The sequence below is a fragment of the Spinacia oleracea genome, chromosome 3 (genome assembly GCF_020520425.1).
Source record: "Spinacia oleracea cultivar Varoflay chromosome 3, BTI_SOV_V1, whole genome shotgun sequence".
NCBI lineage: Eukaryota > Viridiplantae > Streptophyta > Magnoliopsida > Caryophyllales > Amaranthaceae > Spinacia > Spinacia oleracea.
In genome coordinates this window covers 320,591-337,029 of record NC_079489.1, presented here as the reverse complement: position 1 = coordinate 337,029, position 16,439 = coordinate 320,591, and the positions used below count along the sequence as shown (strand labels likewise).

General features: G+C 36.6%; 4 protein-coding genes and 1 long non-coding RNA gene across 5 annotated transcripts; 3 read left to right on the top strand and 2 right to left on the bottom strand.

The window, feature by feature from the left end:
- Nucleotides 1-126: 126 nt before the first annotated feature.
- On the bottom strand, nucleotides 127-3,223 carry LOC110782328 (DNA repair protein XRCC4). The gene is made up of 5 exons (XM_021986459.2): nucleotides 2,962-3,223; nucleotides 2,714-2,856; nucleotides 2,445-2,573; nucleotides 1,262-1,384; nucleotides 127-672 (listed from the first exon to the last, which is right to left on the bottom strand). Exons 1-5 carry the CDS (start codon nucleotides 3,110-3,112, stop codon nucleotides 505-507), a joined length of 714 nt encoding a protein of 237 aa, XP_021842151.1. The 5' UTR covers nucleotides 3,113-3,223; the 3' UTR covers nucleotides 127-504.
- A 909-nt stretch (nucleotides 3,224-4,132) lies between these two features.
- On the top strand, nucleotides 4,133-9,308 carry LOC110782326 (ureidoglycolate hydrolase). Its single transcript, XM_021986456.2, has 12 exons — nucleotides 4,133-4,451; nucleotides 4,910-4,995; nucleotides 5,869-5,943; nucleotides 6,550-6,678; nucleotides 7,045-7,131; nucleotides 7,252-7,454; nucleotides 7,547-7,649; nucleotides 7,925-8,016; nucleotides 8,099-8,161; nucleotides 8,340-8,580; nucleotides 8,768-8,808; nucleotides 9,023-9,308. Exons 1-12 carry the CDS (start codon nucleotides 4,239-4,241, stop codon nucleotides 9,118-9,120), a joined length of 1,431 nt encoding a protein of 476 aa, XP_021842148.1. The 5' UTR covers nucleotides 4,133-4,238; the 3' UTR covers nucleotides 9,121-9,308.
- Nucleotides 9,309-9,326: 18 nt separating this feature from the next.
- LOC110782329 (uncharacterized protein At2g34160) lies at nucleotides 9,327-11,032 on the bottom strand. The gene is made up of 5 exons (XM_021986460.2): nucleotides 10,847-11,032; nucleotides 10,248-10,296; nucleotides 10,047-10,109; nucleotides 9,877-9,941; nucleotides 9,327-9,787 (listed from the first exon to the last, which is right to left on the bottom strand). The coding sequence occupies exons 1-5, from the start codon at nucleotides 10,967-10,969 to the stop codon at nucleotides 9,623-9,625; spliced, it is 465 nt and encodes a 154-aa protein (XP_021842152.1). The 5' UTR covers nucleotides 10,970-11,032; the 3' UTR covers nucleotides 9,327-9,622.
- LOC130469227 (uncharacterized) lies at nucleotides 9,610-11,563 on the top strand. The gene is made up of 2 exons (XR_008929629.1): nucleotides 9,610-9,837; nucleotides 11,074-11,563. It is a non-coding gene; the product is annotated as an uncharacterized lncRNA (long non-coding RNA).
- Nucleotides 11,564-11,772: 209 nt separating this feature from the next.
- Nucleotides 11,773-16,022, top strand: LOC110782327 (1-acyl-sn-glycerol-3-phosphate acyltransferase BAT2, chloroplastic). The gene is made up of 9 exons (XM_021986457.2): nucleotides 11,773-12,084; nucleotides 12,163-12,234; nucleotides 12,486-12,622; nucleotides 12,730-12,778; nucleotides 13,012-13,191; nucleotides 13,269-13,675; nucleotides 14,266-14,367; nucleotides 14,708-14,994; nucleotides 15,650-16,022. Exons 2-8 carry the CDS (start codon nucleotides 12,171-12,173, stop codon nucleotides 14,921-14,923), a joined length of 1,155 nt encoding a protein of 384 aa, XP_021842149.2. The 5' UTR covers nucleotides 11,773-12,084; nucleotides 12,163-12,170; the 3' UTR covers nucleotides 14,924-14,994; nucleotides 15,650-16,022.
- Nucleotides 16,023-16,439: the final 417 nt, after the last annotated feature.

The window sequence follows — 16,439 nt, the reverse complement described above, 5'->3', positions numbered from 1 at the left end:
TCGACTAACTCTATTTATTCTATCGTATGTGAATTATAGTGTGAAACAATCAAGTTAGTGTTGACATAGTGGTGATACTTCATCTTCCTAGAATCCAAATAAAAAACTAAAGAGTAATAAATTGAATTCAAACAAACTAGCTCATGTAATTTCTAACTTATAAAATACAAAGATTGCCAAATCAAAAGTTCACTCATATACAAGTCAATCGAATTCGTCATCACTAATTTATCTTCACTGTAGATTACATTGCCACAACTGATAGTCCCTCCATATTTAATTAAAACATTATAGTTTAACCGACACGTAATTTTAGGAGGGTGAATTGAAATGCAGCATAGTTTGCAGAAGGCCAAACATGAGAATGAGATTAAGTACCCAGCCTAAAAGAGCATTGCAGTCAAACAAGCTCTAGAATTAACAGACAGCCAAACAAGAGTTCCTAGGTGGTGTATTCCTCTTTTTAGCAGGGGGTTTACTCGGTGAAGCATCTTTCGAAGTTTCTTAATCAGTTGTTTCTTCACTACCATCATCAGTTTCACTTTTAGATTGTTCCGTTTCGTCACCAGAAACATCCTCTTCCTCTGGCAACTTCCCTCTCGCTTCTTGTTTTGAAAGACGATCACGAAGCTCCCTTAGTTTTGCCTTCTTTGAGTTCAGCACGTTCACAAACTGAAAGCAAAGAGCACCAGATTTAAATACAAGTAAATAACCACTTAACAGTTTATCATACTCATGATTCATGAATACTTAAAACATAATAACACCCAGTTATCAACCGGCAGTTTCAGCAAGCTAGAAAAATTTCAGTATTTCACTCTACTAAACTTAATATTAAAGAACAGGCAAAATGCAGAAGAGTATATGCCAACCTTCTAGTGAAACCTACCAAATTCATTACCATCATGGTTGCAACTTGCCAGGTTCAGTAAGAGTCACTTGTAATTGCTAACAAGTTAAGTTCTAACTAGATCCTAACTAATGAGAGTACTTTACAAAGCTAGAACCAAAAACATTGAATGATTCAGAAAGAGAAGATATATGCTTCAGATCCTGGACAAGTCTGTAATGGATTTTCTAAGCTCTCTTTTCTCAAGGGAATAATCCTTCTTTAATACGGCGTTAGATAGGATATTTTTTTTCTTCTCATCCCAGGCTCTTAGCCAATATAATGGTAGAGATTTCATTTCATCTGATTCAAAATGCTGGTAAAAGCTGAAGAGATATACTTCTGATAACAAAAGGATAAACTACAAAGTACCTTTGCATATACTTCTGATTCAAACTCATCTTTCTCGGTGCTCAACTTTTCGCTTTGTACCAAACATTTATGTGCTTCTTCTTTCAGCTGCTCAAAAGACTCGGTCTTTTTGACAACTTCTTCCTGTTGATTTAAACAAACTAAGACATATTTCGCATGGATAAGCATTTAGTGAAGATTACATCAAAGTATCTACTGACAATACATGTCACTGAATAGGGGTTGATAGGTACAACTGTGTAAGTTATAGAGTAATGAGACAAACTTTTAAAATTCTGAATATGGTCTGGAGATAAACCATCACATAATATTGAACACTCTCTACACCTGGAGATAACCCCCTTTGATGTTCTGTACCCAGAGAAAAAGGACCAAAATCTAATTCCATTGTTAGGCTTGTTGGGGTTTAATCTACAAGTCCTAATCCCCATACCTACCAGAACAAGAACAGTACACCAACTTGCAGTCACCAAGGGACATTGAGGTCAGGAACTTAGGGTTATTCACTACTCACTTCACGAGTCCAAAGAGATTTTTACACGCCTTTTTTTACCTGAACTACCACCAAGGTGGTGCAACTAAAACAGCGGATAATACTAACTAGGCATCATGCCCACTAGACATGTTAGACCGTCATACCAAGCTTAATTATACGAATATGGATTAGTGTCGTGGTGGACCTGAGAAAAAACATAATGCTCCTTCATGCTGTTTCGAGTCATATTCTGCTCCTACTTCTTCTAACTTTGGCAAGTATCTGGTGTCTCTTCCACCTCCAAGGCTCTAAGTCAAGAACACCCTGAGTATTTCCTATCAAACTTGTTCTCTTTAAGGCAAGGTAAACAAGTACTTTCCTTAAAGTAGTCAAAGACTCAATTGGATCCTCAATGAAGATGATTTTATCTCTCCTTCCTCCCCGGCATTGCAAGAAAGAAGAAGACCATAACTGAGTGCAACACCCTTCAACACAGGGCTTGCCTTGGACTAAAGCCAAAAGCTATTTACTTCTATGCCATAAAAGCAGTCCAGGACTTTGCAAATTTGACCAGGTAAGGCAATTGACAAGCTTTGGGGTAAAGAAATGTAACCTAACACATTCTGGATTGATCACCTCTTGAAAATTTCAAGTGTTAAACATAAGGAAATAGAATACAAGACATATGAGAGATCAAAAGAGACTCACACTTAATCTAATGTTAGCATCCATGAGAAAGTCCAATATAGCTGCTGTTGTATTCTTATTGTTTGGTGATGGCGTACATCTCCATCTCCATTCCAGCTTAATACCTTCCTTCTCAAATGTCCATGACAGCTATACAACACCAACCTTTCACTCAAAATAAGCTTTTAATTTCCCCAAATTGAGCACAAACAAAAAGTAAAAACCCAGAAATTCGCAGCAATCTGATTGATTATAAATTCAAAGTAAAAGGGAGGAGGGAGAAAACTAACCCTTCTATGGCCATTTCCAGCATCAGTAAAACGATAAACAGAACCAGGCTGTTGAAACCCTAAATACCTTTCTGCAAATTCAATGTATTCCGAAACAGATTGATCCCACTGGCTTGCTCTCTCTCTCACATCCTCCTCCGATGCTATTCAATTTCCGTAAATTAATCAATTAATTACCCAATCAAATACATGCAAAAACAACAAGTGGAAAAGAAGAAAGAGGAATAAAAGAGGGTTTGAGAGAGTACCAGTGCATAGCCAAGAGTCGTAGCCATCGGTGATGGAGAGAGAAAAACGAGAAGGGAACCAAGTCCCCTTTACGAATATTGTTTGATTGGAAGAATCTTGTGTTAATTCGAGTTTCAAGCATGAATGTCTTGCTTCTGTTTCGGATTCCATTTTCCCAGAATTTTTAGGGTTTATGTGAAAATAAGAGATTTAGCAAGATGATTTGGAAATTGGAAGCTAAACTAGGCTTGACTGTTTCCCGCCCTTTTCGTATCTCAACTACTTCGTTTGGGTTTTGGACTTCCTTGCGTTTGCTAGTTCTTTGTTAAGGCCTACAAGTCTACAACTACAAGGCCACAACCACTAAGGCTCCAATACAAAATACATCTAGAATCGTAGATTACGGAAAATTGCCCATTTATGACAATGTATGTCGGGTTATGCTACTGGGGAAAATAATAATTGCGATCAACACTCACTATGTAATCGGATATCTCGACAAGGTTAATGATTCTCTTAATTGTAGGGGGCACCGTGATTTATGCCCAAATTAGCTAGGTTGCAGCAAGCTGGGTGACCTAGGATCAACGCAAGTTTAGTTCAAGAACAAGGGATGTCAATCCCTAATCCGACTCGAACTCGACATGAAGTTACTGAGGAAAATCCGAAATTAAACAACCCGAATCCAACCCGATTTGACACATTTATCATGTTATGTATCAATATAAAGTTTTACTCTATCCCCGATACTCTTAGACAACCCAAAATATACCCGAAACCAAGACATTGACCGAACTCACCACCCTGTTTAATGTGACTCTAGACCAGACTAGTTGGAATATGTCGACCCGATCAGGATTGTATAGTGAATGAGGCGGGATTGTAAGTTACCATGAATCAGGTTGTATTAGAGTAGTCGGATAGGTTAGACGATTAAAATATAAATGTTTTTAAAATTAAGTTTGGGTCAATTAAGTTTTGGGGAACGAGACAAAATATATCCATAGTGCACACTAGGATACTTTCATTAGTTAGAAGTGATAGAGCATAGAGGCAATTGTTTAGCAAAGTTGGGGAATACATTAGGGATTAAGGGGTGTCCATTACTATTAAAAAAAAAAAAAAAAAAAAAAGAGAGAAAAAAAATTAAAAAAATGCAAGCCCATAAATCCATAATGAAGGAAGATTCCCCTCCAAAACCCAACTCTCACAAAAATACAAATACAGAAATAGAAATGGTAGGCAACAAAAACATAATTTCCTAGGAAAGAAAGAGGGCAACATCATCAAATCAAAAATGTCATCCCAAATTGTTGCATCACTCGTGCTACTTTGCTACTTCTCTCACACTCAAATCTCAGCATCAGCACCTTCAATTCTTGCTGATCATCATGAAGATGAAGATTCAACCATTAAAACTATGCACCAGTTTTCTGGATATCCTTCTTCTGAACCGAACCATGATTCTCTCTCCTCGCTCACCCTCGATACTCAATCATTGCAGAATCAGGTGATTCTATCTACAATTTCGCCTTCTTTTTTTTGTTGCTATTAAGTATTAATACTGTTTTGGTACTGCTTGATTGCTCAATGCTCATTTTGTTTGCGCTTCGAGGGTTTCAACTGGCTTCATTTCCCCCTTTTATTTCGTGATTAAATCGCTATTATTAATATGTTGCAGAATCATGGAACTTCTGTTTCCTATAATGATCACACTAGAGGGACAGGAACAATAATTGTACAATGAACTTCTGTTTACCGAATTTCATTGTCTGTGACATTTGAATAAGAATATAGCATTGAATTGCTCCAAAAAAATGGGGCTTTATTTGTATGATTCATTTTTCGGACTGCTAATTAAGTATCTGATTTTTATGGTTTAGATTAGGATGTTGTACGATGGTTTTAGCTTGCTTGCTCTTATTACCATACATGATCTGATTTTATATGCAATTACTTCTTCTTCAGATTGATGAGTTAGCTACTTTTTCTGATTCTCCTCCTCCATCGGTTACAAGGGTTCTCTATACCGACAAGGACGTCGCTGCTCGGAGGTATATAGCTCTTTCTTCATTGTTATTTACTTATTTGTGTAGTGGAGTGGTTGCTACTTGCTTACATGCTGATCAATGGAAACTAGTTTGTCTAAAGTTAATAAGTAAATAGTTATCCTTGCCATTCTTAATTCGTATCTATTCTGCCTCTCTTGGTTGTAAATGAAAGTATTCATTGACTTAAATCAACTGACAAAGATAGGAGGTTTTGGTAGCCCTGTTACCTTCTTCAATGTCAGCCTTAAGTTAATATGCAATTCAAGTGTTACTAGATATTTTTGTTGAAAACATGCTACAGCTTTTCGTATTCAACTGTTTGGAAAGAGTGGCGCTTGAGAGAATATAATCTAGTGATGCAAGGAAATGTAATGTTGAGCAAATTGGTGGCTATCTGTTTGCTGAAATTGCATGTACATAATTGCAGGTCCTTATAGCTAGTATTAAGTTCAATTGCCACAAAGTTATCCCTTTTTGTTGCCTTTTTGTGTTTTTGAATGAAGATTGGATGTTACTGAGGCTTTTCTTAATGATGCTCTTACATTGACATGCCATTTTGTTAGAACGGTACTATACTTTACCCAGAGATGTATGTTGGAGTTGATGTTTGCAACTGTTGCATTAATTCTAGGTTTGTAGCCTGTTAGTAGACACATACTCTCACATTTCCTTCCTCTCGCATAATCAGTAAAGGTGCATCTGACTGTGCTGATTGGAAATCTTTTAATTCCTGTCTTCATAGTTCATCCATCTGCCATTGAAAAAGATCTTACCTGATATTTTTTCTTGATTAATTACATATTATTTGCAAAATATAAGATAGACACCATATTCCCTTGATCATCCAACTCTTAAATAGTATTATTCACTGTCCAGGTATATCAAAAACTTGATGGGACTTGCTGGTCTTTCAGTCAGGGAGGATACCATCGGTAACATATTCGGTCGATGGTAAGTTGTTGAATCTTTCCCTACTTTTGTGGTCTGTGACCAGAACCTTGACTCAAATCTTTTGAAGGAAGCATCCATACATCTCCATATATCCTCTCTGTTCCACCTCTTTACTAAGTTGAGGGCTTGAGGCATCCCCTAAAATGAATATGTACAGACCTCAAAGACAATTCTATATCAAATGATCTGTACACTTTTACTGCTAAAGAAATATAGCTTTTCTTTTTTAATATATTTGATTTTGTACCTTTTCTGCCTTGTTTAACAAACCTTTTTCAGTTGGAGTGTATTTTGTAAAAACTATGAAAATTGTACAGCTTAACAGTTGTCCTCCGCTCTATGGACCCAAAAGGAAATTGATTTCTTTTGGGTACGGGTTCCTGTTGTTACTCAATGTGGAGCCTGTGAATTGATGCCTTATCGTCCATTGTCATTGCCAAAATATGCAACACATATTTGAAGAAGCTACTATGACATGCATTCAGCCCTTTAGCATACTGCCTGTTTAGTTTCCCTTAATAGAAAATAATATTGGATATCCTTTGTATAATGTCCAACTTCTTTGTCTTCTTTTGAGCAAAAGTTCTTGACATCTTTCTTTGACAGGGATGGTTATGAACCAGAACTTGCTGCTGTAGGAACTGGTTCTCACATAGATGCTATTCCATATTCCGGAAAGTATGATGGAGTTGTTGGTGTCCTAGGTGCAATAGAAGCCATTAATGTGCTGAAGAAGTAAGTTTTGCTTGTCAGAAATTGACTTCAGATGTAAGTGTGTTAACATTAAAACCACTGTAGGTGATCCCACGCAATCGTAGGATCATAAAACATGACTTGCGCATATCTTAGAGATGTATTCTGGATATGCCTTGTTAGTTCAAAATCAAGATCAATGTTATAAAACATCAGTTCTGCTGGGCACTTTGCTTTTAGTACTAGCAGTCGGTCAATCACCATTCATAAATGACAATTGGATACTTCATTAAGTTTTGCTCTATTTCTTTGTGTGAATAAATTGTATATCCGGATATTCCCCTCTCCTTTTCCCAGACATTCTTTATTCCAACATCAGTTCAGAACATTCTAAGCCTTAGTTTACAGGGCTGGATTCAAGCCAAAACGGTCATTGGAGGTGATAATGTTCACATCAGAAGAGCCTACCAGGTTTGGGATCAGCTGCTTAGGAAGGTATAGCTAGCCTTTCAGTCAGTAATTTCCTTTCATGGCTTTTTTGATTAATTTGTGTTAGCTATTTGATATGAAGATCCTTGTGGAGGTCTAACCTTGAGTACTGTTAAAAATATGCAGCCGTTTGATAGCAGGAAGTGATACCCTTGAAAAAGCTCTGAAGAACACGTATGATAGTCAAAATGTATCTTTTTCAGATGCTGCCAAATCTGCTGGATATGTCAGGGATAACGATGACCTGTCTGGTGTGCTTTTGAAATATGGAACTTACTCTGGATTTGTGGAGTTGCATATAGAGCAGGGGCCAATTTTGGAAGCTGAAGGTGCACATTTGTGTTAAAACTTTGATGCCTTCGTGGAACTAGAAATGCCTTGCTCCTGCTTTTCTGAATATTTTGAAATTTCATACTTTTAGGTATTCCTATTGGTATTGTTACTGCCATTGCTGCTCCTGCTAGTATCAAAGTGGACTTTGAAGGGGAAGGAGGTCATGCTGGTGCTGCCTTGATGCCAAACAGGTGAAAAATGTTTAAACGTTTTTTGTTTGCATGTTGTTGATTTACCGACAAGCATTGAATCTGTCTATCTATCTTCAACATCCTAGAAGTATACTGAATATACCAGTATAGGGTGCTTTTAGCCTGTTCTCCTTATTAAAGTTCATCTTATGCTGTTTCATTAACTAATTCCTTCAAAGTTTTAAAATTAGTCTCTCAAGTCATCTGCCTCAAGATTGTTTTTTTATTTATAAAGTAATTTGTTAGTTACTGTCAGCATTATTTTTCTTCTGCAGAAATGATGCAGGATTAGCTGCTGCAGAGTTAGCATTGGCTCTTGAAAGGCATGTTTTGGAATCTGGCTCTATTGACACTGTTGGAACTGTTGGTAAGACATGAAGGATTTCAGTAATACTTAATATTACATCTCCGTTTTATATTTAATAATCACTTCCTACCTTTTCTGCAAGGCATACTTGACCTACACCCTAGAGCTGTCAATAGCATCCCGAGCAAGGCACATGTGGAGATAGGTATATTCAGGTTTTTATTTTTCGGCATATCAGATTTACATTTTATAGTGTCCTCAACCTTTATGGCTTGTCCATTTTGTACTTTCTTCTGCTTGGACCTCTGGAGAGGTAGAACCTCGAGTTTCTCACTAGAAAAATCGGATTGCAAATAACAAACTGTTTATCGGCTGTATGACAGACACACGTGACATCAATGAAACGAGAAGAAACATCGTTGTTGAGAAAATCCATCAGTCTGCTGTTGAAATAGCCAAAAAACGCAAGGTCAGGCTATCAGGATTTGAAATTGTGAATCAAGATCCTCCAGCTCTTGCTGACAAGAAAGTAATTGAAGCAATGGAAGCTTCATCACGCGAGCTGAATTTGGACTACAAACTGATGGTTAGCAGAGCATACCATGATTCCCTATTTATGGCCAGGTGCGTTGTCATCTGGCTTCTGAACTATGCCTCGGTATAAATTGGTCTCAGTAAAATTTACATGTATTGCATGTGTATTCATTCATCAATTATGTAGAGGTGTAAATGATGGAAAATCATCTCTTATCGACTGTCCGAGCAAACACTTTATTCTTTATTGACTCTGTGACCCAACTCTTTATTTCAGGGTATCTCCAATGGGAATGATTTTCATTCCATGCTATAAAGGTGAAAACCTTTCTCTCCTTCCTCCACCTCTTAATTGATTTATTTTCCCAATTAAGCACAGTAAATGGAAATTGGACATGTAATTTACAACATTTTTTACTCATAAACGGGGAAAAAGGCTGTCTAATCAATAGATGAATGATGGAATAAATACATTCTTCAAATTGTTGCACATTTTTGGTTGACCTTTTGTAATTGTGTTGTTTATCTGCAGGGTATAGTCATAAACCTGAAGAGTATGCAGCTCCGAAAGATTTGGCTAATGGGGTCAAGGTGTTGGCACTAACCCTAGCAAAATTGTCCGTTTCCTGAGGCTCAACTGTAGGTCCTTGTTAGAACTTCAACTAATCTATGTTTCCAGTTTCTGTTATCCTTATTTAAGGTACTCTATACTTTAAATAATGTAGTGGTACATTCACATCTTGTATATTTATAATGATCGAAGTACTTGACATTGCTCCTTTTTCGTAGAAGATTAATACAAGGAAAGTCAATCTCAATATTAGTGTATCATACTGTTTGGAATAAAACTGAGTATATATACTGATGTTCAATTTGTATAATAAGGGATTTGCTTCCCTAAGAAATGTAATGTACTGATCAACAACATATTATGGAAAAGTGAAACAGAGAGATCCGAATTGAAGAATCTCTCCAGCTACTTCCTAGATTTTACCACAGGCTTACTTACATTTATCTACCTACAATGTTGCTTGAAACTATGCATGCTAATAGCTACCCTAACAATATTTGTTGCAGAATATTTGTTGTTAAACAGATAACAGATTGAGCATATATTGTAGAATAATCAAGATCATCCTTCCTTTATCTCATCAGTTCCAGCCTCGGTTTCTGATTCACTTTGCTTTGATTCATCTGTTACTTCCTTAGTTTCAGTCTCAGGTACAGGCGCTATTGCCGGATCAGCAGTCTCTGCAGAGGTAGGAGATTTATCATTCCTTTCCAGAAAAATCTCAAGCTGCAAATTAAACCAATGTCAGAATAATATTAATTGACAACTCTTTCAAGGTAAATTACTCATTCTAAAGAAGAGATTTTTGTTACAACCTTTGCCTTTTGAACAAGACGGCCCTTGTTCTCATCTTTCGAGCCAACTGTTGATGTCAAAACTTCTGTCAAATTACAAGGTGCATATTTGGGGTTAATGTTAGATATAAAATTGAATAAACCTAAAACCGAAATATGAAAAACATGAGACGTGGTAGGAGTTGGTTTACTTTTCTCCACTGCAAGACCATTTGCCTTGAGAATCTCGACAATGGTAACAAGGGTAGGAATAGCTGGAAATAGTCACAAAATATAAATCAGCATTTTAGGAATCATGAAATACTATATTATCATGCTTAACCACCCATTGTTTTTCTTAATCATCATGCTTAATCATAAGTTAGAGAAGAAATGAGAAACAAATAGCATACCCATGCCCAGAGCAGAGAGCTCAACATCATTATGCTGCTTGATGTACCTCTGCAACAATGACAAAAACAAAAGAAAGGGGATTATCAGCACATCAACCCAAATTAATTAAAATATTAAATGATGAAGAAATTTATATTTGATATGCAGGAAGAAACCAAAAGACAGAACCATGAAATCCTTATTCCCTATCAGATAAAATACCTACCCATTGTAGTAACAGTTGAAATCTCAAATGGGAAATTCATCATATAAAAATAAAGATAAATGACTCTATAATTTGTATAGAACAAACCACCATATAAAAATGGATGAACCCAAAAGATGCAGGGATTATCAAAAACAAAAAACGGATGAATTAACGAATATCTAATAGGCAATAGTTAATTCAAAATAGGAAAAGGGTACCATATTCAATTTAACCACACGAAAACAGAGACATAGATTAGTGTTTATAAAAACAGAGACATAGATTAGTGTTTACAAAAACAGAGACATAGATTAATGTTTACAAAAACAGAGACATATAGAGAGGCAAAATGCATAATTGAATAAATAAAAATTGAAAACAATATGAATGAAATAAGAAAGAAGGATAGACCTTAGCGAGATTGAGGTAGAAGAAGAGAGGTTTCTTGGTGTTAGAAACTTGAATACGATTCTTCTTATGAACTTCTTCTGCAACCTTCACTTCTTCAACCTTCACCATTACTGCTTGCGCCATTTCTTTCTCTCTTTCGAAACAATATCTCCTTTTTCAGAATTCTGACTATATTTTGTGAAAGGAAATCAGTGATCGTTGACGTTTTTTTGAAATGAGATACACAGGTCTTCTTTTTATAGAGTCCTGGAATTTAGGGAGGGAAAACATCTACGTCACACGTGGTGGTTCGTTATTGGATATCAACATAAATGTTCTATTGCAATTCTAACGGCTGTGATTCAATTCCCGCCTCCCTTCTCTATACCGTTACATAAATAAACTTACCCATTTTACCTAATCATACATTTTATGTCATCCATCGAACAATTAATGGATCAACTCTTATCGGGCCACACCAAGGGCCTTTAGTCCTTTACCACATCATGTACAATATAAACAGTGTATTCACATGTGCAAGGTACAACCGTTTGTACATAGAAAATTGTTGTCGCGCCAAATTAACTTTAATAAAATACGCTAATTTCTAATGTTCTTTTCTTAATTGTGATTTGTAGTTATCGTATGCGATTTCTTTTATTTTGTAAGTGTATATTTAGTAATGCATTAAGCCAATGTTTACAAATATTTCATACAATATATAACTTTTACTTTTAATACTGATCACGTTATCTTTCTTTACATACTTGATACTCTCGTATACGTATACATCCTAGAATATATACAGCCATATGGGTATCGTTTTTATTTTTACAAAGTTACAAACATTGCCTATTTTTTGCCCCCTAGATTTGAGAGACGGCTCATAAATAGATTTTCCTAAAAAAACAAAAGGTGATAAATAGATATTCCACAAAAATAAGCAAAAATAGAGAAAAGAGGTCTGAAATAGAAACGACACATTTCGGACCGAAATTGAAGCAATGTAATAAAGAAAGCCCATTTTCACTTTTCATCCCACATCTAAATTTGACATCATCCACCTCAACAAACGCCAGGCCACCCACCACCTACCGCTCAAATAGCAACCGCCAGCCACCGGAGCTGCCGTTGTATTAAACCAGGAAGACGGAAATTTATAGTGTTAGTTTCGTCGGAAAGCCACCCGTAATTTCAGGGATCTGAGTTTGATTCATAAATCATAATCACCGTCTTCACTCAATCCACCGCTGTTAAAGGTGATTTAGGGGGTTTGAATTATGTTGAATGACTTATTTGCGTGAATTTATAGAAAATTAATGGGGTTTCTCTCTTAGATTTGTTGATGATGGCAACGCCACCTGCCATTGCTCACTTACCACTCGCAATTTCCCCCGTCGGAAGTAGAGGTATGTTCGTATGCTTCATTTTCCTAGATAATTTTCGCGAAATGTAACTAGCTTAATCCACAATTAGCCTATGGTTAGTGCATGTGTTATGTTTGTCATACCCAATTTACTTTTATGTGATTTTCTGCTCCAAGTTATTGAATTATGTCAATGTCAGTGGAGAATTGGAGATAGCAACTGTAGCTTTGTTGTTTTGGTTTGAATTTCAATTTTGTTAATTGTGTGTATGGTTCTCATTTCTCCTAGAACAGGTTTATTTGGATCATGCAATTTTAAGGGGAGTTTCTTACTTCCTGAGCGCAGGACATCTAAGATTTTCTTATCGGGAACCCCTCAATTTCTCGGACTTGAAAATGTCAACACTTTACGTTCACATACTTTTAATGAGGTTTGTGGAATATGTCATTACACATTGTACATTGTACCATTTGTGATGTTCAGCAGCTGAATGAAGTGATAAGAACAGTTGACATTTTATGTATTTCAATTTTGCAGTTTGGGGCTTGTGATAAACATTTTTTGCGATTGAAGAGGTCAATGAAGTGTAAGAAGTTATTCCTTTAACCTTTTTGAACCTAAGCTTTGAGATGTACTTGAATGTTTATGTGCTATATCTCTGGAGCAACGACTGAAGTTGCATGTGTTTCACTGTTTCTTCATTGGTTGTTTGAAGTGGCCCTTTCATTTTTGGTGAATATTACCGTGTTTTTTATGTGATGGGGATGAACGGTATGCAGACATCACCTCATCATTGCTTGCTTTGTTTCTTATTTGCAGGCAGGACCTTGTGCTTCCAGAGTGTAGGTGCCTTTTGCCACTATATTGACCCTGCTAACAGAAGTGAGAAGTTCCAATTCGGCAGGGAACTGCACTTACTCGATCGGTCACTGAGACATATCGCAGCAAGATCAAATGTTGCTACAAGTGGCACTCCCGATTTCAGCTCCCCTTTTCCAGGTTCAGAGCCTATTTGTCTACTTCTTGCATGTTTTCATGTTGAGCATTGGTTTCTAATCGTTTTTTTGGTATTGCAGAAGCTTCTTTTGGACCCAAGGCTAGAGGCGCTTGCTTTTATGCTGTCACTTCCGTAGTCGCCCTCCTTCTCTTTGGGCTGATGGTTGTTTCTCACCCTTTTGTTCTTTTATTTGATCGATATAGAAGAAGAGCTCAGTATTTTGTTGCTAAAACGTGGGCTACTTTGACTGTCATCCCCTTCTTTAACGTGGAATTTGAGGGATTGGAGAATCTTCCTCGGCCAGATGCACCTGCTGTTTATGTTTCCAACCACCAGAGCTTCCTTGACATCTATGCTTTGCTTACTGTTGGACGGAACTTTAAGTTTATAAGCAAAACTTCCATTTTCTTATTCCCTATCATTGGATGGGCTATGTATTTTTTGGGAGTTATACCACTAAAGCGCATGGATAGTCGAAGCCAACTGGTACGCATACTTTCTTTAGTTCACAGTCCCTATTATACTGGAGGGAGTATATGTTTTATATAAAATTTGAAATTCATTCTATTTATGCCTTTGGCTCTAGGGCCCTGTCCTCTTCACCTTATTTTATCTGGAGATAAATTGTTTTTTATGGATTTAAACTTATTTGTACTAGTTCGCTGTCGTATTTTACTCCTGGAGTTTTCTTGTTGTCAACCATAAAGTGGGAATCGTACATTATTGTAAAGATGAAGTGTTGTGATTAATTGACTAGCATGTTGATTTTATCGTTCTCAGGTTTGCTGATTTTCAGCCTTTTCATCCTCGTCCTACTTGATTTTACTTGTGTATTGAAGAAGAGGAAAACCATTGGATAGATGTGACATGTGTTAGTCTAAGTTGTAATGAGAGGGAAGAACGATAGTTTTCTCTGGTTTGCATGTTATTTTGGTAGCGTACACTTGCCGATCAATTATAGAATGTTCGCCACACACTGGAAACAAATTGCATAGTTTTATTTTATGGAAGAAAATTGTCAATCATTAGTTCCAGACTTGCAGTTAATAACTGTTGACTGTGTTATATGAATGTAGGAATGTCTTAAGCGGTGTATGGATCTTATCAGGGGAGGTGCATCTGTGTTTTTTTTTCCGGAAGGAACAAGAAGTAAAGATGGGAAGTTAGGTTCTTTCAAGGTGAGATCTTTTTGCGAATTCTCTCCTGCTCTGGTGACTGTATACAATGCCTAAATGACTGTCTACCAATAACCACCAGTCTACCAGTAAAAAAATAGCCACATGTTCAGATGCTATACATTGTTGCTGATCTAATAGGGAAGCATGGGTTGATTCATCAGCCAACTTAAGAATCTTAAATTGCAGTTATTATGTGTCGTTCAGGATTTTGCGGAGGCACTTATTGATTATAACTCCGTATTATGTGTATGCTTCTGTGTTTGCAATGAAAGAATGAACCACTAGCCACGTGCTGGCTTCCTTTTTGGTACTAAACACCGTTTCATTCTTGTCTTTATAGAAAGGTGCATTCAGTGTTGCAGCAAAAACTCAAGTACCAGTTGTGCCCATGACAATAATTGGAACTGGCAGTATCATGCCTGCTGGCAAGGAGGGTTTGCTGAACCCAGGGTCTATTAAAGTTGTAATACACCCGTGTCTGGTCGGAAATGATGCGCAAGTATTGTGTAATCAAGCTCGGAGTGTTATTTCGGGTACACTTGAGCAGCAAAGCTAAGAGAATCAAGTCATAATGTACAGATTTACCTGAATCTAAACTCGCTGGACGGATAGATGTGTGACGGGAAGGTATGTGCCATGGTGCCTTGTGTGCTTGATTCCTTGGGAGTTGGGTCATCTTTTTGGCTGCAGTTGTTATGTTTGAGAAACAGTTAATTTTTTGTATTATAATAGTGTCTCACTCATATTATCTGCAGCCTTGCTGCTCAACTGTACCTTGAAAAAAAATAAGTTTCAGTCGAAATAGGTTTAGGCAAGTTCAAAATAAGTTCATATACATTCCAATGAGGCTCTAAATTAAGATATGTTCCCCCTGATGATGTTTCATTTTCGTGACTTGGAGTTATGCTCATGTCTCCAAAACTATACTTTATAAGTTTATATGTTACCTTAATAAATTCTGTTAACGCGTTTCAGAAAAATTTCATCTGGGTTGATTTGCAGAAAGGTTTTACTGGTTTATGAATTAGGTGACATGGACATTATGCAGAAGAACTTTGTAGCTTTGTTGAATATTTTAGGTGGTTTGTTGATGAGAGGGGTCTTCTTCTTACATGTAAATACCACCGATGCTGGTTTAGAACTTTAGATGTATTCTTGCTTGCTCCCTCGAAAGAGTTTTGTGCCACTTGAATAAATGTTTCTGTTTTTCTAGTTTCATGTATATGATTTAGTTTTCATATACACTTTTTGGTGCCTGATTCCATACCTGTGATTGTTTCAGGGGTGAAGAGTTAAAGACATCTTCAGAAAATAAAATACGTATGGAATGGCGTGCTGGAAATGATAGCACTTTGAGGCAAGAAATGGATTAGCAGGATAGTGATTTGGAGAAGGAAAATGTCTTTTACATGGGAGTTTTTCATCCTGTGAATAGGATTTTCTACTCAGAAATTGGCTAATTAGGCTACAAATGTATTGTAGTTACGATCGAGGGTATAACAATATAAGTATGTACAAGAGATATCTGTGTTGGTATTCTAGGAGTGTGATGTAATTGCGATTTAGGTGCAGTTTTGTGCAGAAATTGTTGGATGTTACATTTTTGTAGAAGGCATAGCATTCATTGAATGAATTAGCACTAAATGTTGTTCGGAGATCCTATATGAAAATATGCACATGCAGAGTTGTCCCACTTCGGAGTAGAAAGGTGATAATAACAAACTTATAATCTCAAGAGCTACTCTTCTCATGGCTAATTAGTTTTAGAATGGAATCACATCTTTGACTCAAAGTTGATAACTCCAATGATTAATTTTTAAAGTTTGAGGTTGGCATTAAAAAATGGAGATTCTTATGTTTGTTTTTGTTGTTGTTGTTGTTGTTGTTGTTGTTGTTGAATTCGTCCTATAGTAAGTTCGAGTGTTGCGAAACACAATGCAACACCCGACAATAAGCAATGCATAAGAAGGTAGCTTAATTAGCAATTAAGCATCCTACCTAACAACCCAATTCGCATTCTTTTGAATCCATTATTTGAGCATAAGATTTGGTTATGATCATCTCAATTATAA

Coding starts and splice junctions, on each gene's coding strand:
- LOC110782329 (XM_021986460.2), bottom strand. CDS start 10,969: ATGGCGCAAGCAGTAATGGTGAAGGTTGAAGAAGTGAAGGTTGCAGAA. Junction 9,942..10,046: donor TGGTCTTGCAGTGGAGAAAA/GTAAACCAACTC, acceptor GTAATTTGACAG/AAGTTTTGACATCAACAGTT. Junction 9,788..9,876: donor GTCTTGTTCAAAAGGCAAAG/GTTGTAACAAAA, acceptor TTTAATTTGCAG/CTTGAGATTTTTCTGGAAAG.
- LOC110782328 (XM_021986459.2), bottom strand. CDS start 3,112: ATGGAATCCGAAACAGAAGCAAGACATTCATGCTTGAAACTCGAATTA. Junction 2,857..2,961: donor CGACTCTTGGCTATGCACTG/GTACTCTCTCAA, acceptor GAAATTGAATAG/CATCGGAGGAGGATGTGAGA. Junction 2,574..2,713: donor CTGGAAATGGCCATAGAAGG/GTTAGTTTTCTC, acceptor GGTGTTGTATAG/CTGTCATGGACATTTGAGAA.
- LOC110782326 (XM_021986456.2), top strand. CDS start 4,239: ATGTCATCCCAAATTGTTGCATCACTCGTGCTACTTTGCTACTTCTCT. Junction 4,452..4,909: donor CTCAATCATTGCAGAATCAG/GTGATTCTATCT, acceptor CTTCTTCTTCAG/ATTGATGAGTTAGCTACTTT. Junction 5,944..6,549: donor GGTAACATATTCGGTCGATG/GTAAGTTGTTGA, acceptor TTTCTTTGACAG/GGATGGTTATGAACCAGAAC.
- LOC110782327 (XM_021986457.2), top strand. CDS start 12,171: ATGATGGCAACGCCACCTGCCATTGCTCACTTACCACTCGCAATTTCC. Junction 12,779..13,011: donor ATTGAAGAGGTCAATGAAGT/GTAAGAAGTTAT, acceptor TCTTATTTGCAG/GCAGGACCTTGTGCTTCCAG. Junction 13,192..13,268: donor TTTCAGCTCCCCTTTTCCAG/GTTCAGAGCCTA, acceptor TTGGTATTGCAG/AAGCTTCTTTTGGACCCAAG.